The sequence below is a fragment of the Lactuca sativa genome, chromosome 5, assembly GCF_002870075.4.
Source record: "Lactuca sativa cultivar Salinas chromosome 5, Lsat_Salinas_v11, whole genome shotgun sequence".
Classification (NCBI taxonomy): Eukaryota; Viridiplantae; Streptophyta; class Magnoliopsida; order Asterales; family Asteraceae; genus Lactuca; species Lactuca sativa.
In genome coordinates this window covers 278,910,932-278,936,139 of record NC_056627.2, presented here as the reverse complement: position 1 = coordinate 278,936,139, position 25,208 = coordinate 278,910,932, and the positions used below count along the sequence as shown (strand labels likewise).

The 25,208-nt window shown below is 36.6% G+C and overlaps 2 protein-coding genes across 2 annotated transcripts; one reads left to right on the top strand and one right to left on the bottom strand.

The window, feature by feature from the left end:
• The first annotated feature begins 18,190 nt into the window (after positions 1-18,190).
• LOC111920002 (multiprotein-bridging factor 1b) lies at positions 18,191-20,015 on the top strand. Its single transcript, XM_023915576.2, has 4 exons — positions 18,191-18,398; positions 19,263-19,346; positions 19,426-19,508; positions 19,596-20,015. Exons 1-4 carry the CDS (start codon positions 18,260-18,262, stop codon positions 19,713-19,715), a joined length of 426 nt encoding a protein of 141 aa, XP_023771344.1. The 5' UTR covers positions 18,191-18,259; the 3' UTR covers positions 19,716-20,015.
• Positions 20,016-21,701: 1,686 nt separating this feature from the next.
• On the bottom strand, positions 21,702-24,020 carry LOC111920003 (tubby-like F-box protein 7). The gene is made up of 4 exons (XM_023915577.3): positions 23,556-24,020; positions 22,902-22,989; positions 22,655-22,784; positions 21,702-22,567 (listed from the first exon to the last, which is right to left on the bottom strand). Exons 1-4 carry the CDS (start codon positions 23,934-23,936, stop codon positions 21,940-21,942), a joined length of 1,227 nt encoding a protein of 408 aa, XP_023771345.1. The 5' UTR covers positions 23,937-24,020; the 3' UTR covers positions 21,702-21,939.
• Between the last annotated feature and the right edge of the window lie 1,188 nt (positions 24,021-25,208).

Below are 25,208 nucleotides of genomic sequence, written 5' to 3'. Positions count from 1 at the left end.
GATGGGTCCTACGTATATGTCAAAGCTAGTGGAAGTATAGTCAGCTTTCTAGTGTTGTATATGGATGACATACTATTCATAGGAAATGACATCCTAACCTTGCAGGAGGTCAAGTCCTGGCTTGGGAAGTGTTTCCCTATGAAGGACCTTGGAGAAGATGCTTATATCCTAGGGATAAGGATATTGAGAAACAGAAGTAGAAGACTAATAGGACTTAGTCAAAGTACCTACCTGGACAAGGTGTTGAAGCGTTTCAATATGGAGAACTCCGAGAAAGGTAACCTACCTATCCTAAGCAATACCAAACTGAGTAAGAATCAGAGTCCGAGTACAGAGGTTGAGATGGCAGCAACGAGTCATATACCATATGCTTCCGCACTTGGTTCGATCATGTATGCTATGACTTGTACTCGCCCTGATGTGGCCTTTGCTTTGAGCATGGTTAGCAGATATCAAGGGAACCCTGGTAAACCTCATTGGACTGCGGTTAAGAACATTCTCAAGTACCTGTGGAGGACTAAGGACTGGGTCCATACCCTTGGTGGGAGTGATGACTTGAGAGTGATAGGGTATAGTGAAGCCAGCTTTCAAACCGACATGAATAATTTCTGCTCTCAGTCGGGCTGGGTGTTTACCCTGAATGGAGGAGCAGTGACATGGAAAAGTTCCAAGCAGGTTGAAAAACTTCATCGGAGACTATGTAGTTATTCCTTCCATAAAGGAGCCTATGGAAATTTTCTGCGATAACGAAGGGGCGGTTGCCTTAACCAAGGAACCAAGAGATCATGGAAGATCCAGGCATATCGACAGAAAGTACCACTTCATAAGACATCAAGTAGAGGAAGGGCACCTCGTGGTGAAGAGGATATCGTCAGAGGACACCCCAACATATCCTCTTACAAAGGGATTGACTTGGGTTAAACACTTGCAGCATGCGAGGGACATTGGGCTAAAAGACGATATTAGTTTTAGTGATTAGATAAACCAAAACTTGTAATAGCTAAATTGTAATTGACATTTGATGATGAAAAAGGAGTTTTATTTATAAGTAAAGTTACTGTCTTGTGTCAATCAATTACTATTGTTTCACTTTGCATGTTTTGACTTCCATAATAATAAGATTTATTCAAACTATCCACAGTCGATCATACTTTGGAAGTAAGTATGAAAGAAGATTGTCATGAGTTGGCTTGTAGATTTGTCTAAGGAGTTAGGCATAGAAACAGTTTTGTTGCACCATTCATGAGTAGTTCTGAAATAAGATTTGGAGTATTGGATCAACCCGCGCTTACTTGAATCACTTCATAGAATTTATTGTTGGAATAGTGTCTAAGGCTGCAACTATATTAGGCAAGTATTTGACCCGATTAAGCATGGTCCTTTTGGGTTGCCTTCACCATAGCAACTTGACAGGATGATTTATTAAGAGAGAATAAATATTCTTAATATATTATGAGAATAATATAAGGAATAATAATATTGTTATTTGATTAATATAAGTCATAAATTAATTAGTATTAATTTGCTGACTTAAAGAGATTAATTAAATAAGAGGGTATAAACTATCAATTGTTTGATAGTTACACTTTAGACTGTAAATCCTTAAGGGATAGGGAGTGGACGGATTCTAGGGCTAGGGATAGCCTCAAATCGTCCAAGGCTTATCTAAGGAAAGGATTTGGATTGCTTTAAGGAAAGATTATCCAACTAGGGTTTAAGGTGAAACCCTTAAGGAGTCTACAAGTATAAATAGACCCCATGGCTAAGGGAAATCTACATCTCATCTAGAGTAGAGAACCCCTAGCCGATTTCCTTCCTAACCTCTCTCTCAAATCATCTTCTTTGCTAGTTGGTGTTTGTAAGCCATTAAAGGAGTGACAATTGTGACTCTAGAGCTCCAAGACAACAAGATCAAACAAGAGATTCAAAGGTAAACTTCTAGATATGATTTTGTATTGTTCTTATACCTAATTAGTTATTAGAAGTCTTGGATTCAAACGAATGTTTAATTAGAAAGCCTAGATCCAAGCATTAGGGTTTTGCATGCGCACATAGGAAAGTTCTTATGGCTAAAACCCATCAGTGGTATCAGAGCCTAGATTGGTTTCTATTAAATTGTTGCTTGTTTGTTTGAAACTTGTTTGCCAAAATTCGATTTTGTGTTTCTAAGTCATGAACTCGACGAGTCCCATGGTGGACTCGACGAGTTGGGAACTCGACGAGTCCAAGCGTCAGGAAAGGTCAGATTCGGGATTTTTTGATATTATCTTATGGAAACTTACCTTAATCATATTAGATCAACCCTAATCCGATTTTTTGATATATATGACTATAATCTTGATCTAATTAAAGATATTTATCAACTAATAAAATGTTTAATTTCCTTATATGATAATTAATTAATTATTTTGATTAATTTGGTAATTATCTTGCAAGAAATCATTAAATAAATCAAATATGGATAATTATGGAATTAATTGTTAATTAAAATTATTTGTTATTTGATCTTCCGTGTTTTAAATGTTTAAAACTTGTCCTCAAGTTTTGAAACTTATGTTTTGTGATTAAAAGTTTTAATTTAGACAATTTAAATTTCAAACCCTAGATTTTTTAAAAGTTTAAAATACAACCCTATACTAATATAATATTACAAGATTAATATATATATATATATATATATATATATATATATATATATATATATATATATATATATATATATATATATGTATGACTAAAATGCTAGTCTTACCGTTAGTAGGCCTCATTCATGAAGCCGATCTATAAGGTGGGTATAAGGTTGCGGCCTATAAAATGGCGCTTAATGGGTGTACACTCACACCCACCGCTTGCTTGATCGGTGGAGGGTCGTTAGCCGAACGGGTAGGATAGGGCAACCTCATCCTCTCATTAAAAGTATAATATGAAATACAAAGTAACTACGCATATTTTAAAATTTCCCAATCTTATTTACTTTAGGAAAAGTGAATTGATGCAATCCCATGAAATTACACTTTGCACCCTTGCTAAGAAGTTAGTGGAGCGTGTGTGGTTTACCGGCACACTAATTGGTTCTAAGCAAAGGTGGCAAAGGGTGATTCATTGTTTATCATAGTTTGATGGAGCGTGTGTGGTTTACCGACACATCGAATAGGTGATCGTTACAACGAAGGCACCATGTGAATTTGCATGGTAATTCACACCCGCTTTGTGATCTTCGGTATCCCAGTCACAAACAAGAGGGGCATATCGAGATTTAAACATGTCATTGAATAGTTTCAATGAATCTCATCCGAACCTAGGAATTCTCAATACATTTAGGACTTAAAGTTATGTTTTTATGGTGGAGAATTAGTGAATCGTCATTCACTTACCTTCATATTATTTGCATGTTAGATTACGACATCCCTTTTCTAATATGTAAATATTGTTGTTGGATCCTAGCCCTAATTTTTCTTATTGGGTGATAATTAGGGATTCATATTTTAATCTATCTTTGTCCTTTCTATTTGTAGATGTCGAACGCTAACAACGCTGCTGCTAGTTCTTTCACATTGATGAGCCTTTGTCAAAAGGTCACTTTCGATGGGACGAACTTTAGCGAATGGACAAGATACATTCGCGCCATTGCTCGCTATGAGGATAAGGAGTATGTCCTCGATGAGAAGCTCGAGAAAATCAACCCTGAAATCGCTACTCCCGCTGAAATGACCACTTTTGAAACTCATGAGCGCGATGCAACGAAGGTACATTGCATCATGATAGCCACCATGAACTCCGAATTCCAAAAGTCCTATGAGGACATGTACCCGTACAAGATGCATCAAGACTTATTGGAGAGATACCACCAAAACGCGAGACAAGAGCGTTATGAGATTTTCACTAACATGATTTCCGCTAAGATGGGTCATGGAGAGTCTCTTACCGTGCACCTGCAAAAGATGCAAAGGTATGTCGACCGCCTTCGCAAGTTAAATGTTGACTTTGGGGAAGACTTGGCGATTGACATGGTGCTTCACTCTTTGCCTCCGAGCTACAAACAATTTAGGATGACCTACCATATGAACAAATAGGAGGTCACCCTAAGCAAACTCCAAGGTCTCTTGAGGGTCGCTGAGAGCAACTTCAAGGACAAGTCTGTTGCACCAACTCCTAATCCGCCCGCTGCTCTTGTCTTGGCTATTGGACAAGGAAAGGGAAAGAAGAGGAAGACTTCGTCTAAGAACTATCGTAAGGTTAAAGCCCGGGATGGTGCCTCTTATAGTGAGACCAAAGTTGATCCTGCTAAACCCTGCCCTAACCCGAAGGAGGCAGAGTGCCACCACTGCCACAAGATAGGACATTGGAAGAGAAGCTGCCCAGAGTACCTGCAAGCCATCAAGGAAGGAAAGATCAAGCCGTCTTTCGCAGGTATATACACAATCAAATCCAACGATTCATCTCATGCTATTTCTTGGGTTCTTGATACCGGTTGTGGTTACCACATTTGTTCTAATGTGCAGGGACTAAGAAGAAGTAGAGATGTGGAGCAAGGAAGGATCAATCTAATCATGGGGAACAGAAGATCGTCGTCTGTGACCAAGATTGGAGTGTATTATTTAGTGCTTAGGAATAGTTTATGTTTAGATTTGAACAATTGTTTCTATTCACCAGAAATGGCTAGAAACATCATTTCATTTCATGGTTTGTTCAGACAAGGTTTTAGATTTTCTTTTAATAATGAAAATGGTTCTATTTTAGCTTATCTAAATGGTGTCTTTTATTTTAAAGCTATACCATGTAATGGAATATATGAAACTGTTATGATTGTTGATAACTTAGGAAATGATGTTTTGAACATAGATTCTTCCAATAGTATGCATAGAGCATCCTTGTGGCATTGTCGTCTTGGACATGTCAACAAGAAACGCATAGCCCAACTCCAAAAGGATGGAGTGTTGGAGTCATTCGACCTTAGTGAAGATGACACATGCTAATCTTGTTTACTTGGAAAGATGACTAAGTCACCCTTCACAAGTACGTGTGAAAGGGGTGAGGGTCTATTGGACCTAATACATACCGATGTATGTGGACCGTTTAGATCAACCACGAAGGATGGGAACCGCTTCTACGTGACTTTTACCGATGACTATAGTAGATATGGGTATATCTATTTGATCAAGCAAAAGTCAAAAACTTTTGAAAAGTTCAAAGAGTTTAAGAATGAAGTGGAGAATCAATTGGGCAGGAAAATCAAGATGCTTTGATCCGATCGATGAGGAGAGTACCGAAGTCTTGAATTCCACGATTATCTTAAGGAGTGTGGAATAGTTTCACAATTGACGCCACCTAGGACACCACAATTGAATGGTGTGGCAGAAAGGCGTAATCGAACCTTATTGGATATGGTTCGCTCTATGATGAGTCGTGCTTCACTACCGATCTCTTTTTGGGGGTATGCCTTAGAGACTGCCGCCCATATCCTTAACCGAGTCCCTACTAAGAAGGTTGCCAAAACACCTCACGAGATGTGGACAGGGAAAGCTCCCTCGTTAGCACATATCAAGGTTTGGGGTTGCGAGGCTTTCGTAAGACGAGATACTCACGACAAGCTCGAACCTCATAGTGAGCGATGTATTTTCATCGGCTACCCGCAGAAATCCTTTGGATATCTCTTCTATAGACCGAAGGACAATGTTGTTTTCGTTGCGATGAGAGGAGTTTTCCGAGAGCGAGAACTCATAGGCCAAGGAGACAGTGGGAGGCAAATCGAGCTTGAAGAAATTCAAGAGTCGATAGATGAAGGAACCTCTACCGCTGGCACTCAACCCGAGGAGGAAACTCCGGTTGAACCGATTGACGAGTCCTTACCTCTTAGACGTTCCGATAGAGTTAGGGTTCAACCCCAGTTTTATGGTTTTCATATTACTACCGAAGGGGATACGTATATTAGTGATGGTACACTAATAAATCTTGATGAACCTAATATCTATAAGGAAGCCATGGCAGGCCCGGAGTCTGTGAAATGGAAAGAGGCAATGGATAGCGAGATCCAATCCATGTATGATAACCAAGTTTGGAATTTGGTTGATTATGTGCCCGGACGTAAGACCGTTGGGTGCAAATGGATCTTCAAGAAGAAGACCGACGTGGATGGAAACGTACACACATATAAAGCGCGATTGGTCGCGTAGGGCTTTACTCAAACTCCCGGAGTTGACTATGATGAGACGTTCTCACCAGTTGCGAAGATAAAATCTATTAGAGTGATGCTAGCGAATGCCGCATTTCATGATTATGAGATTTGGCAAATGGATGTCAAGACCGCTTTCCTTAACGGGAAGTTGGCTGAGGATGTTTACATGGCTCAGCCAGAGGGGTTTGTGGATCCGAAGCATCCGAATAGAGTGTGTAAGCTTGAGAAGTCCATTTATGGACTTAAACAAGCATCTCGCAGATGGAATCTTTGCTTCGATGAGAAAGTCAAAGAGTTTGGATTTGTACGAAGCGAAGAGGAATCGTGTGTATATGTCAAAGCCAGTGGGAGTATAGTAAGCTTCCTCGTTCTATATGTCGATGACATATTACTCATAGGAAACGACATCCCGACTCTGCAGGAGGTTAAGTCCTGGCTCAGGAAGTGCTTCGCTATGAAGGACCTCAGAGAGGCTTCTTACATTTTAGGAATAAGGATAGTAAGGGAGAGAAGTAAGAGACTAATAGGACTTAGTCAGAACACTTACTTAGAGAAGGTACTAAAACGTTTTAGTATGGAAAACTCGAAGAATGGAGAATTACCGATACAAAGTAATGCCAAGTTGAGTAAGACTCAAAGTCCGAGTACCGAAGCAGAAATAGCAGAAATGAGCCGAGTACCATACGCTTCCGCAGTTGGCTCAATCATGTACGCTATGACTTGTACTCGCCCTGATGTAGCCTTTGCTTTGAGCATGGTTAGTAGATATCAAGGGAACCCTGGCAGAGCCCATTGGATTGCGGTGAAGAATATCCTTAAGTACCTTCAAAGGACGAAGGAATGGTTCTTAGTCCTCGGAGGGAGTGATGACTTGAAGGTGCGACGGTATAGTGACGCCAGCTTTCAGACCGACAGGGACAACTACCGTTCGCAGTCGGGCTGGGTCTTTACCCTGAATGGAGGAGCAGTGACTTGGAAAAGTTCCAAGCAGGAAACCGTAGCTGATTCAACGTGCGAATCAGAGTACATTGCAGCGAGCGAAGCGTCGAAGGAGGCAATATGGCTAAAGAACTTCATCGGTGATCTTGGAGTCGTACCTGCCATAAAGGAGCCAATGGAGATTTTCTGTGATAACGAAGGTGCGGTTGCTTTAACCAAGGAACCGAGGGATCATGGTAGATCAAGACATATCGACAGAAAATATCACTTTATTAGACATCGTGTAGAAGAAGGACAACTCGTAGTTAAGAGGATATCATCAGAAGATAACCCAGCAGATCCGCTTACGAAGGGACTGAGTAGGGTTAAGCACTTGCAGCATGCTAGGAGTATTAGGCTGAAGGATGATATTAGCATAGATTAGATAGTATTAGAAACGTGTAATAGATAAATATAATTGACATTTTGATGATTAAATAAAGGAGTTTTATTTATGAGTAATGTTACTATCTTATGTTAATTGTTTAGCTATTGTTTCACTTTGCATGTTTTGACTTCTAGAATAATTGAGGTTATTAGGAATAATCAAATTATTCAAATGGTTCACAATCGTTCATATGTTGGAAGTAGATATGAAAGAAGATTGTCATGAATTGGTGTGTAGAATGTCTAAATGGTGTTAGACATAGCAAAGGATTGCTGCAACGTTCATGAGTGCTTATGAACTAGTTTTGAGCATTGGAATAAACCCGCGCTTGCTGGAATCACCTTATGGAATAAGATATAAAAGGTGATCGCAAGACAATAATATCATATAGTCTTAAAACCTAGATATATGGTTTATTATTTGTTAATTGATTGTACATTGATAATACGAAAACGCATCAGTAACTTGATGTTATAAAACGTATTGTTGTGTATAGTTAGTAAATGAATAAGTAAATGCATATAAGTCGAAGTTTATCTGTAACTTTTATCTAAGAAGGTAAAAGCGATATCTCGGCCGCTCGATGATTTGATTTGACTTATGTTCCGGGCCCGGTCAGAACTGAATTGATGTGTTCGATTAAGTTCTATGTCAAATAAATCAGAGATCGAGAAACCTAAATGCTTGACTAACCATTCCATAGGATTGTCAGCATGATATCTAACAGAGGACTGTACGTTCCCTTATCTAAAGGACAAGATTGATTAGATCAGAGTTGACAGCGTCTTTGAGAGCTACGATTGCAAACCGAATTGTACTTGTATAGTTACTAGACTTATCCAAGTGGGAGACTGTTGGAATAGTGTCTAAGGCTGTAACTATATCCGGTTGTGCATGGTCCTTTTGGGTTGCCTTCACCATATCAACTTGATAGGATGATTTATTAAGAGAGAATAAATACTATTAATATATTATGAGAATAATATAATGAATAATATATTTGTTATTTGATTAATATAAGTCATAGAATTAATTAGAATTAATTTGGTGACTTAAAGAGATTAATTAAATAAAGGGGTATAAACTGTCAATTGTTTGATAGTTAAGCTTTAGACTGTAAATCCATTAGGATATGGTTTGGACGGATTCTAAGAGCTTTAGGAAAGCTAAAATCGTCCATATGCTTATCTAGGAATGGATTTGGATAGCCTTAAGAGAAGATTATCCAATTAGGGTTTAGGTTGTAACCCTTAAGGAGTCTACAAGTATAAATAGACCCCATGGCATAGGGAATTCGACACCTCTGATTAAGTAAGAGAACTCTGGTCGAAATTCCTCCCCTCTCCTCTCTCCCAAATCATCCTCCTTGCTTTGGTGTTTGTAAGCCATTAGAGGAGTGACATTTGTGACTCTAGAAGCTCCAAGACCTCAAGATCGACAAGGAACTCAAAGGTATGATTCTAGATCTGTTTCAATGTTGTTATTTAACCTAATTAGTAATTAGAAGTCTTGGATTCAAAGCATGTTTATTAGAAAGCCTAGATCCAAGCATTAGGGTTTTGCATGCGCACATAGGAGAGTTCTTATGGTTAAAACCCATCACCTTTCACCCTCAGACTTACGAGCATAGTGAGAGGACGGTCCATACTCTCAAGGATATGTCGCGCACTTGTGTCTTGGATTTCGATGGTGGTTGGGATACGTATCTTCTGTTGGCGGAATTTTTGTATAACAACAATTATCACGCCATCATAGATCGGCCTCCCTTTGACTCTACGGGAGGAAGTGTAGGACCCCAATCTGTTGGGATGAGATCGGTCAGAGAGTCATGGGGAGTAGTGAGGTGGTACTCAAGACCACGGAGAAGATTCAGTAGGTCCAGAGCAGGATCCAGACTGCTCAGAGTCGACAGAAAAACTATGCCAACAAGCGACGGTATAGTGACGCCAGCTTTCAGACCGACAGGGACAACTACCGTTCGCAGTCGGGCTGGGTCTTTACCCTGAATGGAGGAGCAGTGACTTGGAAAAGTTCCAAGCAGGAAACCGTAGCTGATTCAACGTGCGAATCAGAGTACATTGCAGTGAGCGAAGCGTTGAAGGAGGCAATATGGCTGAAGAACTTCATCGGTGATCTTGGAGTTGTGCCCGCCATAAAGGAGCCCATGGAGATTTTCTGTGACAATGAAGGAGCGGTTGCCTTGACCAAGGAACCGAGGGATCATGGTAGATCTAGACATATCGACAGAAAATATCACTTTATTAGACATCGTGTAGAAGAAGTACAACTCGTAGTGAAGAGGATATCATCAGAAGATAACCTAGCAGATCCGCTTACGAAGGGACTGAGTAGGGTTAAGCACTTGCAGCATGCTAGGAGTATTGGGCTGAAGGATGATATTAGCATAGATTAGGTAGTATTAGAAACGTGTAATAGATAAATGTAGTTAACATTTGATGATTAAATAAAGGAGTTTTATTTATGAGTAATGTTACTATCTTATGTTAATTGTTTAACTATTGTTTCATTTTTGCATGTTTTGACTTCCAGAATAATTGAATTTATTAAGAATAATCGAATTATTCAAATTGTCCACAATCGTTCATATGTTGGAAGTAGATATGAATGAAGATTGTCGTGAATTGGTGCGTAGATTGTCTAAATGGTATTAGACATAGCAAAAGATTGCCGCGACGTTCATGAGTGCTTATGAACTGGTTTTGAGCATTGGAACAAACCCGCGCTTGCTGGAATCACCTTATGGAATATGATATAAAAGGGTGATCGCAAGACGATAATATCATATAGTCTTAAAACCTAGATATATGGTTTGTTATTTGTTAATTGATTGAACATTGATAATGCGAAAACGCATCAGTAACTCGGTGTTATAAAACGCATTGTTGTGTATAGTTGATTAATGAATAAGTAAATGCATATAAGTCGAAGTTTATTTGTAACTTTTATCCTAAGAAGGTAAAAGTGATATCTCGGCCGCTCGATGATTTGATTTGACTTATGTGTCGGGCCCGGTCAGAACTGAATTGATGTGTTCGATTAAGTTCTATGTCAAATAAATCAGAGATCGAGAAACCTAAATGCTTGACTAATCATTCCATAGAATTTTCAGCATGATATCTAACAGAAGACTGTACGATCCCTTATCTAAAGGACAAGATTGATTAGATCAGAGTTTGACAACGTCTTTGAGAGCTATGATTGCAAATCGGATTGTACTTGTGCATATAGTTATTAGACTTATCCAAGTGGGAGACTGTTGGAATAGTGTCTAAGGCTGCAACTATATTAGGCAAGTATTTGACCCGATTAAGCATGGTCCTTTTGGGTTGCCTTCACCATAGCAACTTGACATGATGATTCATTAAGAGAGAATAAATATTATTAATATATTATGAGAATAATATAAGGAATAATAATATTGTTATTTGATTAATATAAGTCATAAATTAATTAGTATTAGTTTGCTGACTTAAAGAGATTAATTAAATAAGAGGGTATAAACTGTCAATTGTTTGATAGTTACACTTTAGACTGTAAATCCTTAAGGGATAGGGAGTGGACGGATTCTTGGGCCCCTCAATGATTTTGTTTTGACTATGTATCGAGCTCGGTCAGAACTAAATTGATGTGTTTAGTTATGTTCTATGTCAGATGAATCGGAAATCGGGAAACAAACTGGTGGACAATAAGTATGACATTGTTCCATGTATTTTTCCGGCTGATATCTTAAGAACAGAGGATTATATGATCCCTTATCTAAAGGATGTGTCACTGACTGAGTCAGAGTTAACAGCGGCTTTTGAAAGCTTACGATTGCTAAGTCAGATCTTGCACATTGGCAGTTATAGTTAGTAGACTTATCCAAGTGGGAGACTATTTGATTTGGTGTCTAAGCCCGTAACTATAACTGAAATGTACTTGACCCAATTGTAGCATGGTCCTTTTTGGGTTGCCTTCGCCAGTGCAACTTGATAGGATGGATTTTGAGAATAAGGTTGTTTATGGTTTATTAATATATTACAAGTATAATATATTAATATGAAATCATATTATTTAATTAGTATTGATCAAGAATTAATTTGGAATTAATTTTGTGATCAAAAGAGACTAATTAAATATAGGGGGGTTGATTATGTGAATCAATCATTCTTGTAGTGTTGGCCAATTATCCATGATCATGTAGGTGGGCTAAACTAATCCATGGATAGTCCATGAAGGTTAAACCCATGGAGCATGAGAATGTGGAAAGTCATGGGTTATTAGGGTTTACAAAGTGTAACCCTACCATGTGCAACACTATAAATAGAGCCCCTATAGAGCCAAAATCGGCTAGACCGTATCTTGGAGATAACCAACTTATTCTCTTAAGCCTCCTTTTGCATCTTGGTGTTTGTGAACTAATAGAGGCATCACACTTGAGGTTCTAAAGCTTTCAAAGGTCAAGAACTCTACCCTATTCAAGAGGTAAGCATCCAAAGCAATTTTATATTGTATAACTTCAATTGTATGTTAGATAGGGAGAATGCTTTGGAAAAATTGAAAATGCATCTATAATTAGAGAAAAACATAGATCCAAAGCATTTAGGGTTGCATGTGCACCATAGGAGTGTTATAGTGCTCAAAATCCAACAGAAAGAGCTGACGAACAAGAGGGTAGAGTTGGTGAAGGTGCAGTGGCAGCACCGTAAGGGCTCGAAGTGGACTTGGCAGCCCAAGGAGGAGATGAGAGAGCAAGTGGGCCGTCATGATTGGGCTATTAAAGTGGGACGAAGTCTGATTCAAGTGGGGGAGAATAGCAACATTCGTCACTTGAGGTAATAATTATTTAATATCTTTGTAATTAATTGTCGGGTTATTAAATAAATAAGTGGATTATTGAGTTGGGCTTTAGCAAGTGGGCCGTCATGATTGGGCTACCCGAAGACGTACGCTGGGCGTAAGCTTGGTGTACACGGGGTGTGGTGCAACGTTGGATGCAGGGGGTGGAGGTGCGTACGCATAACGTACCAAGGTGTACGCGCAGCGTACGCAAGCAGACTCAAAACCCTAATTTTTAAGGTTTAATCCATATAAATACAACATTATGACTCAAACCCTGGCCTCTTTACCAGTCTCTCAACCTCAGAAATCCTAGATATCCTTTCATTCCTCATCCTTGTGTGTTTTGGCCTTGTGAAGCTCATTATGGTGTTTAGAAGCTTGAAAGGAGTAATAAGAAGTTGAAGAAGAAGAACTTGAGTAGCTTGAGCTCAAGGATATGAGATAACATCACCATTTGGCACTCATTTAAGGTAAAAAGCTTTCAACTTGCCTCATGAATGCTTAGATCTATGTGAATGTAGTTTTAGACCTTTTTAGGTCCCAAGAATGGATTTTTATGGTTCAACTTCATATCTAGGCTTAGGGTTTCCACCCTTAGTTCTATATGAGTCCCAATAACATTAAATTTTCGATCTTTAAGGTCATTTTGAGGTCATGCATGAGTTCAAGTCATTTCCATGGAAGTTAGTTGCTATATTCCAAGTTTGGATCCATTTGGTGGGTTGCAAGCCACTAAGTAATCGACTTTATGAGTCAATACATGTTAACGGACTTCGATCTGTATTTTAGGCTTAAGGTCTTAAGGGATTAAGCACTTTTGAGGAATATAGCTTAACAGGGTAGTACGCTGGGCATACAAGCTAGTACGCGCAGCATACAAGCCATGCAGCCTGTACGCTTAGCGTATAGAAGAGTACGCCCTGCACACTGATTTTGGGCTTCATGTCATTTGGGCCAATATTTGGACTTCTTAGCTGTTGGACCTTAGTGGGCCATCAGAAGTCAATTATTGGGCTAACGATATGTTTGGGCTTAAGGGAATGCCCATTTGAGAAGTTAGGCCCAATTTAGAAAATTGGTCAATAAGTAGGCCATTAGTGGGCTTGGAAAGTTTAGATAGAATGGGACCATGGATGTTATGAAATTGGGCCTAGGTTATGGTCCAAATTATATAAGGGGTAAAATGGTCATTTTACCCTAAGGAGGATTATTGAATTTTGACTAAGTATTATTGTGGTAATGATAGCTCGAGGAGTCGTGGGAGCTGACGTTAGAGATTCCTTACCGTGAGATTTTGCATTCAGCTTTGCGAGGTGAGTTTCCTCCTGTAGGAACGGGTTGAAGACACCAATACCGACCCATTTATGTATGTTAGTATGTTCCGAACTAAGGTCCGATGCCAGGAAATGCCCGATGTAGGTTATTATGTTTCCGGATTCCAATTCGATGTCGGGCGGTGCCCGAGGAATGTTTGTATGCTTGATGCCTTTGTGATTCTTGCATGTGCTTGTTTTATATGTTTCCAGACTTCGGTCCAATGCCGGTGAAAGCCCGAGGAATGTTTATATGTTTATGTTATGTGATTATTTATGTGTATTTGTTGATATGTTATATGTATACCGATCTTTGCTCGATGTCGGGCGAGGCCTGATGCCGGACTTCGGTCTGATGTCGGGCGGGGCCCGATGTCGGACATTGTCTGTTGCCGGGTGGGGACCGATGTAGCGGGCAAGGCCCATGTTATGTTATTATGTGATTATGTGTATGGTATGTGGTAGTTTGGGAAGACTCACTAAGCTTCGTGCTTACAGTTTTCAGTTTTGGTTTCAAGTACTTCCGGTAGCAAAAAGAATAGCTCGGGATAACTGTAGTGCACACACCATGATTTTAGACTGGGATGTTTTTACTTTGATATGTTTAACAGATGTTTATGATGTTTTAAGATACAATGACTTATGATTTTCATGTGATGTTTTGATAACTATGGTTTTATTAATAATTAAAAAACGAAATTTTTGGATCGTATTTTTAGGATGTTTCAGTTAGCTAACTAGATAATAGTCTTAGTCTTTTTTAAGTTATCAATTTTAATTTGTTCAAAAACAAAAAATGGAAGGACATTGACTGAAACTCTTAGGTCAAGCATGACTTTTGGAAAATTAAGGTCACCCAATTTACAAGGAATCCAAAAAACTCCTGGATCCTTGCACTTTGGAGGTAAACCCTTTTGCAAAATAGTTGAAATCTTTCATCAACTTTTAATGTTTTGTTAATTTTAAATTTTTTTTGAAACACGTAATTTCTTTAAAAATTTGGCATAATGAGGGATGTGTTTTATAACATCTAAAATTAGAAGATTTACCTCCACCTTACGAAAGATATTCATGATGTATTTATCGTCTCTTTCGCACTTTGTACTCTTTAGACTTTATGGAAATGGAGGTAAGGACTTATACTCCTTCAGAGTCGGCTTCACTGGTTTTAGAGTTTCCGTTCCTTTATCTTCTGTAGCTTCTTTGTTAACCAAATTTTGTTCAGATTCTTCTACATCCTCTTTTTTTAGTTCAGATTTTCTTGGGTTTTCATAACTCTTCCCACTTCTCAATGAAATAACACTTACATTGTGTTTTAGAATGTTCTCTGTGTGCCTTGGTAACTTTCCTTGAGATTCCAACCGACACACAAAAGTGGCAAGTTGAGACATCTGTTGTTCCAGATTCTTGATACTATATCTGGTTTCGTTCTGGAATGCTTGGGTGCTCGTGGTAAGATTCTTTACAATATCTTCTAAGGACACACTAAAACTATTGGCTTGTTGATGAGAAGGATGGTTTGTTGAATGGATAAAAGATGCATTGTGGGATTTTAATGAATGGGGGTTTAATCCCCATTCAACGGTAGCATAGGATTTGTTTTTCTTTTTTCTTTTTTCTTGTTTCGTTTTTTGTTTTTCTTTCTCAATGTACTATAAAAATTTATATTGATAGTAACATTTAACCTTTTTTTGCAATAACAAACTATATATTATTTTTTTATTTATACTTTATTTTATTTTATATTCAATAATTTAATTTATTAAGTTGCTTCATATTTTTTTAGTATAAACAATAAAAATATATATAAATCTTTAAAATATTTTAAAAAGACAACATCTTATTTATTATAATAAAACATAGTGAAATTACATATTAATAAAACGTTCCCAAATATGCTCCATTAAGTCATGTCGAAAAGCATGATATATTGCATTATCACGTAGTTCAGAGTTTATTTGAATTTGATATTGAACTTCTTCGACAGGTCCTCGATTCATACGTATAGGAGGATCAACATCATCTAACCAATTACTAATTGCATTTCCTTCATTTTCTACGATCATATTATGTAATATAATTCATGTGTATGTCATATCCTTTATGTTTTTAAGATGCTGAGATCTTGCTGGACCTCGTACAATTGCCCAACGAGACTGAAGAACACCAAATGCTCTTTCCACATCCTTTCTTGCAGCCACTTTCATTTCTTTAAACTTGATCCTTTTTGGGTTAGCCGTATGTGGAAAACTTTTAACCATTGTAGCCCATTCAAGATATATACCATCTGCAAGATAATATCCTTTTGTGTATGTTCTTCCATTAACAGTAAAATTGCATTTAAGAGCATAACCTTGTAATACATCCTTGAATAACGGTGACTGGTTAAGTACATTAATGTCATTGTTACACCCGGCAACCCCAGAATATGCATGCCATATCCAAAGGTCTTATGATGCAACTACTTCCAACATAGTTGTTGGACAACCTTGATCACCTTAAGTATATTGACCTTGCCATGCAATAGGGAAAATTTTCCAAGGCCAATGCATGCAATCAATACTTCTAAGCATACCAGGAAACCTGTGCCTTTTTGAATGCTGTTGTACTAAATTTTGGATGTCATTAGCATTAGGTTTTCTCAGATAATGACTTGAATAAACCTCAACCACACATATACAAAATTTCGTAGACATTCGATTGAAGTTGATTCACCAATTCATTTGTATTCATCAAAGAGGACACCAGTTGTGCCATGCACCAATTGGCGTATGGCAGCAGTGCATTTTTGTAAAGGGGAAAGACCACTATTTCCTAAAGCAAATTTTCTTTGTTGAAAATAAATAGAATGGTTAGAGATACCGTTAACTATTTGCACAAGTAGTTCTCGCCTCATTCGAAATCTTCGTCTAAATGTTTGAGGTGGGAAAACAGAATGCTCATCGAAATAGTCTTTCCAAAGACGTTTATGTCCTTCACGATATATATATATATATATATATATATATATATATATATATATATATATATATATATATATATATATATATATTTGACTTTGTTCAGGATGTCGTGAACTTTCAGTATCTGACTGTTCTGCTTCCAAGCATTTTAGCTCCTTATATAGTTGAAATGTAGAATTACTTGTGAGATGGTTGATTATCAATTCAGAAGCAGAATCATTTGAGGATGATGATGACATCGTTGAGAAAGAAATTTAGAAATAGTTTGAATTGCCAGGTATGACATAATATAAAGGTTGTATTCTTTTATAGCAAAAATACCAACAAAAACTTCTACCAACAAACGACAAAAAAACAAAAAAAAACCTACTGGAGCAAAGAAGAATAAATGTTGTTGGCAAAAGCTTGGCTACAAATTTCAGATGACAACGTTACTGGAAGTCAACAACGTGATAAAGAGTTCTGGTGATGAATTACTGTGTACTACGAAAAAAGCAACACGTCGAATGTTGCAAGAACTCAAGCCAACCACAAAGCGCATCGACATTACATGAACCCATTTGCAGTTGTATTTAATCAAATGTATATAGTGTTGAAAAGTCAACACCTCAATGGATGGTTTAAGGATGATCTCAAAAGTGAAGCTTTTGAGCGTTATCATGCTAGATATGGTGTCCATTTTAGGCACACACATATTTGGAATATCCTTAAAAATGAACCCAAATGGAAAGGTTCAAGCAGTGCATCTGGGGCATCTATGTCTTCACCAAATACAAAATCTTTCATTAACCCGGATAATGTTGAAGTTACAACTCGTCCAATTAGTAGGAATGCAGGAAAAAAACAGCAAAAGGGAAAGCTACCAATTTCACTTCGTCATGTGGTAATAAGCTTGATGAAATACTTGAAAACCATATAGAAGAAAATAAAAAGACTTTCGAACGCTACCAAAACTCTTTGGATATGAAGAATGCATTGAAAGAAAGAAAGATGAAAATTCAAGAAGAAAAGGTAAAGAATGAAAAATTTTCAATCATTTTCATGGATCCCAGTACCATGTCGGAAGATGGACGTGAAATTTGAAAAAACCGTTGTGACGAGATTAAAATAAAATACAATATGAATTAAAATTTGTATTTTAGATATTGTACTTTTTATTTAGTGTATTATTTATAACTTTTAATTTTTAAATTGTAATCTTTAATTAATATTTAGTAAGTGTAACTTTGAATTCCTAATTATTATAATATTTTAGTTTTATTTATTAATATTATTTATAAAAAATTTAAAATTGTGATGCGGCAATCAATTAATTCTTAAAAAGTTTAATTAAATATAGAGTTTAACCAGTGAGGTTGTACAGTTACTTAAAAAAATTAACAACTAAAAATGATCTGAAACTTATTTTTTTAAACATTTTATAACCCTTTGATAAAAGAGCAGTCCGCGATAGGAATAACACAAACCTCGTAACCAAACACCTACGGTGGTATCATTTTTCCCCATCTATATAAGTTTCATACCCCCAGTAGAGTTCTATCTGATATTCCTACTCATCCTCCCGATTGATTTTTATTGGTAGAATAATCGAACAAAAAAGATGTCAGGTGGTCCGATTGCACAAGATTGGGAGCCGGTGGTGATCCGCAAGAAAGCTCCCACCGCCGCCGCGCGTAAGGACGAGAAAGCTGTCAACGCCGCTCGTCGCTCTGGTGCGGAGATCGAGACTGTACGCAAGGGTTAGTATTCGTGCTCATCTCCTTTCTTCGTCATACATACACGTGTGCGTTGTATCTTCTCGTTTTGTTTGTTCATAATTTTTTACGAATTTCCTGTTGTCGCAAGTTTGTTTTCAATGAATTTACTCTCAACGCAATAATCATCTGTCTTACGGAGATAAGATTACGTATGCTCGTATGTTCAATTTGTTTATGTCTACGACTTGTTTTTGTATGGAGCTAGGGTTTTGGATTTCACCTTTTTCGATTTGCTTCTGTTTATTTACTGGCTTACAGATATACATAGATGTCGTTTTAGATATTCTCTTAATGGATTCTTACATATAGAAATCGGATTTCTCCAGTGCTTAGATGAATTTTCATGTTCTCCACTTCTCCTATTGTGAATGTTCATCTGCCTTTTTTTTTTTGAATTACATTAGGGTTTATAACTCACATAAGCGTATCTAACATGATGTATGTATAACAACACATTGGAAAATACTCTCCTATATCCTTTTAACAAACGATCACTTGTTTCTTAAGCTAATCAACTGAAGTTGCTTTATAATGTATCAAATGGTAAATTAACATATTATCAATTGGGATAAGGAACCGAAGTTTCATGATTGAAAAAAAATGGTAAATTGCTATGCTAAATCAACAGAGAAGCATATTGTTACCATATTTCAGATTCTTGAACTCTGTATTGACACAAGTCATGAGATTCTTCATAAACGTTACCATTTCATAGACTTTTTTTTGCTATGTATGGCCTATTAATGTTCTTTCAAGATCTTTTATGGAATCTTTTTCAGAAATCTGACCTATAGCTTGGTTTATATTTGATCAAAAATCTGTGTTGTGTTCTTTTTCCTTTTGCAGCTACTGCAGGTTCAAACAAGGCTGCCTCTAGTAGCACTTCTCTAAACACTAGAAAGCTTGATGAAGAAACTGAAAATCTCACCCGTAAGTCAGTCTTATCTTCAAAGCTAAGCAATATATATACTTTATAGTTTATTTAATTATGATTAAATTTTATGAACAGATGAGAAAGTACCAAGTGAGTTGAAGAAAGCTATCATGCAGGGTCGAACTGAAAAGAAGCTTACACAGTCTCAACTTGCTCAGGTTTACATCTCTCATTCCACACACATATAGATTAATGTTAAACTTTTATAGAATCTGATTTTTTTTAATATGTATATAAATTTGCAGCTGATTAATGAGAAACCCCAGATTATACAGGAGTATGAATCTGGGAAGGCTATACCAAATCAACAGATCATCACCAAACTGGAAAGGGCTCTTGGTGTGAAGCTCCGGGGTAAGAAATAGAGGACATTAACAGTTGACAGCTGCAGAGGGTTTGTGACTTTTGCAGTATTGTTATCAATGTTTTTACTAAAAAGATAAAAAAAAAAAAGAAGTGGGGATGCAGAAAACCTTTTGTTTAATTCCTCTGGTTTGAGTTGACCACTTGTGTTGTGGACATGGTTCTAAGAAGATCTTGTCTGTTATTGTGGATTTTATTATGGTTTGGACTGAGATGCATCGATGTGTGGTGGTTCATCATATCATAACGCTTAATATATAAATGTCTGTCTGTATGGCGGTTACCCCTTCTAATTTTCTTAATTTGGGTGTCTGGATTGGATTGGATTGTGCATACTACTTTTTTGGGGTGAAACTCGAATAAAATTTGTTTTACTTTGACATCGTTATAGATTATTTTAAGTGATATTGTCACTTTGAAATTGGTCAAATTGCAAACATATATTTTCTATCAGAAGAAAAAAAACTACAGTTTTATATGGTTTGGTTGACAAAACAAAAAAATTGGAATTCTTTACAGTTCATTAGTTAATTCGTAGTTGAATGAATTGTCCTTTGACAAGGTAAAGATTTTTGATTTTGTTTTGTATGTTTTATCAAACCCATCCATCTAACACCTACACCCCACGTTTTATGTTAGAAAGACAATTAAAAAGAGAAAATGATGAATTTGTAGCAATTCTCAAGTAATAAGAAAAGAATGACTATGAGTGATAATAGGGAAGAAGATGAGAAAGAAATAAAGACTAAATGGACGAGTTTCTCAAAGCAAATAAATTTTTTTAACGAAGTCCGAAAAGCCATGTCTATGTAACCAGACAGTTTTGACATTTTGTTAGAAAAATTGTCAAAATTTTTTAAGTAAATATGGTCACTTTAATGAATATTCTTATTTAACTAAGTGAGTTTGACGAATCAAATATGTATAATGTAACAACTATACACAATCTCATTGAGATTTGAGAGTCTTATTTAACTGAGTTTGATGAATGTTGCCAAATATGATCATTTTAATGAATATTGTTATTTAACTTGGTGAGTTTGATGAATTAGGCATAGTTGATAAATATTGTGTGGTATTAGAGTTCTTGGATACATCGCGAAGACCTATTAAACTATTGTATTCAGACAATTAATCTACTATAGTAAATCATATGCCGCTTACGAACAGTGAACTTTGTGGCAATGTGGTTTTAAAAATTTAGCCACAATATTTTTGGAGATTGTCTATTTTAGTCCCTCACCTGCTTTGGATAGCCATATTTGCTCCTCCACCACCTCTGTAACCCAATCACTTTACCGCGTTTATACTCCAATGGTGTCTTCCACAAAATATGGAACTCCCATTTCTACCCTTGTTTGTATAATGTAACAACTATACACAATTCCATGGAGAGTCTTTACCTCCACTTGAGTATAGAGACTCCTACCGGAGAATTGTGACAAGAAAAAGAGCATGTGATGATGAAAAGGGGTGGATATACAGAACTAATACCAGAAATAGATATAAGATGTTGATAAATGAACAAAATATAGATAAATACCCAAATCAGCGTATAAAATTTCAGACTTATACTACTACATTATCATAATTTTTGTCTCCATTCCCTCTAACTTGGATCATTTCCATGAAAAGTCATTTTTTTTTTCATGTTTAACTACAAATGATCTTCTCAGTTCCTCCTGGTTTGCAGATTGCCCCCTCTTCCCCTAACATTCCTTACTTTAAACGTTGGTTGTATCCTTTGAAAATGTCCTTACTGTATACACTATAGCATAGCAACCTCGTTTCTGCGACTTGTTATGCGTCTTCTTTCTTGGCCAACATTTAAAGCATGTTCCAAAATCCATTAAAGCCTAAATAACATTATAAGAGAAAAATATAGTTTCTAGTCGCTTTTAAGAAATAAACTTGTAATACTATCAACATAATACAATCCTCCCTCATATTCCTTGAAGAATATAATAGTACTAATCCACTCCTTTCCATCACATATAACAAACTGTCTCATTTCATTCACCATTACATTCCATTGTATCAAACACTACCTTACAATGTTCATCATGTCTATATGTACATAGCATACAACATATCCTAAAAAGCAAAAAACACAATTTCAAGAAAAAAAAAAAAAAAAACCCATCAAACAAGTTCTCTAAAGCAAACATACAAACACCATTTTTACGACACATTGACAATATAAGAGAGTAGGTGTGGTGTAACTACTCACTCACAGGCAAGCTTGGTTCCAAAACTGGTGAGAGAAATAGCAAAAGCATGAAAAGCAGACAATGGCTGCCTGTAATCCATAGTAAACATATCATCACCCACCTTTCCAAACTGAAGCAAAACCGTCTCCCCATCACCTCTCCCTCCCGGTTGACTCGGGTCCATCGTCCCCACCAACTGAAAATTCTTCACAGACGCCACAGTCACCCTCCCATGGAAATTCAAACACCAGCATTGCAAGTGCTCATGCCACCTTGGCGCTTTATTCCTCAATAAAGTCTGACCAACACCAACACCAACACCACCAGATTTTGATTTTGTTAGCTTTGGTTGTTCTGAACCTTCATTTGATGATGATGATGATGATGATGATGATGGTGATGATGTTGATGGTGATGATGATGATGGAGAGGCTAAAGAAGCTACCATTCTTCTTGGACCTCTGGACTTCAAGAGGTTGAATTTGTATGACACCTCACCAATCTCGAAATTCCCGCCAGCTGGCACTTGGGGGCTGATTTGTTTGCTGGTGAAACGGCGTGCTGACTTGCTGTTTGAGTGTTTTGCACTGTTGTGGGGAGGCTGGCTGTCGTACAGTGTAAACTTTGTTCCTAGAAAATCCGAGCTGCGTATTCGTATGTCAATAATTTTATTATAAATAAATCAGTTATAAATATGGAAATTTTATTTTCTATTTAGAAAAATATAATACCTCAATTTACCAACGTAAGCATTGCTTCCTTGAGATAAATCATGTGGATCAAGAGATATTATGTACTCTGTATGAGCACCATGTCTGTATCTACGTGCTGCCAACAGAAACTTACCCTTCTCTGTAAATGCTGCCAAAAACAAAATTCAAATTAATTATTTAATTTAACACTTCAAGCTTACTGAATTTCATTATAACTTGCTAAAAATATCACTTATACATACAACAACACAAATTTTGTACTTACATGCAGAAGCAGCAAGATAGAGGTAAAACATTGAGTTTTTCTTGTCTCTCTTTATGAGGCATTGAAGTTGATTATCGCGAGGACCAGGCTGCAAAGAAACCAAATAGATCATTCAGAAATTTGAATCCATCAAAACATGAAGATATTAAGACATAAGAGCGTGCATAGCACATTGAACACTTCCAGCCTCTTGATTTGGACCTCAACAATGTTATATAACTTATGAAAAAATACCAACAAATTTTCCATTTGAGATGTATAAACAATCGCGTTATAACAAAGAACTCATCATCATTTAGAGGGTGCTAACTAATTCTTTCAAAAACTTATCCCATGTCAACTCTTGATAAGCTTATAATTCTCATTTGAACATTGTAAGCTTAATTGTTCCACCTAAAATATGATTGCCAGCAATTTGTAAAAAATATAAACAAGCTCATACAGGAACACACATGTGTCTGTGGGGAATAGATTCGAAGAAATTTAACTTCATAAGTATCAAAATTTGCTAATTAATTAGCTGTATGCGTATCTAGGGCTTACTCTAGCACAACCAAAAACAATTAAAACACACAAATGTTCATCGCCTGAACGATTAGGGAAATCAAGAGCGAATCAAATTCCGGCACAAAATAAAATAACATCAAATCGGACCTGCTTAAGGCAAGAAGGGAAGGTGATATTCCCGCCCTGCACCGGAGGTTTAACTATCTCTTTGACAATCTCCCTCCACTTTTTACACACACATCCACAAGCGACGACGCTTTGCCGAAACGGCCATCGGTCCTCGGTCGCTTCGACTCGCTTGATTATCTCTCCTATGAGCTCCGGCAACATATTAGACCAAGAACCTTCTCCGTTTCCGGTTCCGTTTTCGTTGTCGTTGGGTTCAACGGCGAGGGCTTCATTTCCATACACAACACCACCGGAAATTTGATGCGATTTGAATTGTACATTTTCTAATGCTGTGTAATCCTTTGACGATTTGGATCGGCTGTTGATTCGCCGTGATAGGAATGATCTTCGTAGCGACATCGGTTGAGAGAAAGAGGGGGTTGAGGTTGGGGCGTGACGAAAGAGAATGATGAAGAAGAAAAGGGGAGAAAATGGTAAAAGAGATTGAGAAAAAATGAGAGTTATAGAGAGTCTGTTAACGTGACGCGTCTGTCAGCGGATCAAAGTTGACAGACAGGGCGTGCGTATGTCATGAAAGGGAATTATAAAATCTGATACGAAGGTGTGTGGATTGTGTTTTGAGATTTATCATGTAAAATTGTAAATATCAAGATTTTGATTTTTAAGTTTTAATAATTATGTTTTTTTTTGACGTTTTTGCATAAATAGTTTTATCTTTAATTATTTGATTGCTAGATTATCATTAACTTTAATTATCAAAAAATAGATAATATTATAAAATATTTATCTTTACTTCAAAGTTCAAACTATTTTGGGAGGTCTTTTTTTTGTGTTGCATATAAGAACAAAAAAAAAACTTTCGTTAATTATGTTATATGCTAGTTTCATAAATAATTTAAACTTACTAAATATTTATATAATAAATTAGTTGAACTTATATATTCCAATATCTTTATGGTCCACTTTTAGTAAATAGTTATCTGATTTAAATAATTTAATAACAATTAACTAAGCTCATCCAAAATCTCACATGTAACTAAAGTATTTGTATTCGAATATTTAAGTAATTATTATGTTAGATTCTTTTTAAATAAATCTCATACACTTCCTAATTTTTTAGGTAATCTCAAAATTAAAGTTGTTTATCTTTAAAACGGTGAAATTTTATATATAAAAAACTAACAAAAAAATTAGAAACAACCAATGACAGTAAATTAGAAGCTAATGCATGATTATGAAGCCAATAATTTCATTCAAGCTTAATTTTGCTACACCTATTGAAAATCCAAAAAATGTCATATCTATTTCATCGTCAAAAAGAAGAGATTTCTTAGGAAGGACCGTTTCAAAAATAAAAGAATTTTGAAAATTCCGTAAACACCAAAAAGTAGTCAAAACTACAACATCAAAAGCATTATGTTGATCTCCCCTTCACAAAGCATAATCATACAAAGAAAGTAAAGACTTAATGGAAATCTGGTCCGGAAGATGAACATCCCACCAAATAGCAATACGACTGCATAAGTCAATTAACTTACTGCACCCGACAAAAAATGATCTATAGTCTCGATCACATTAGAGCAAACATGACATATAATCGACCCCACCTCAAGACCTATATATGAAAACCTCTATCTGGTAAAGATGCCCTGCAACTGCATCCTCCATATA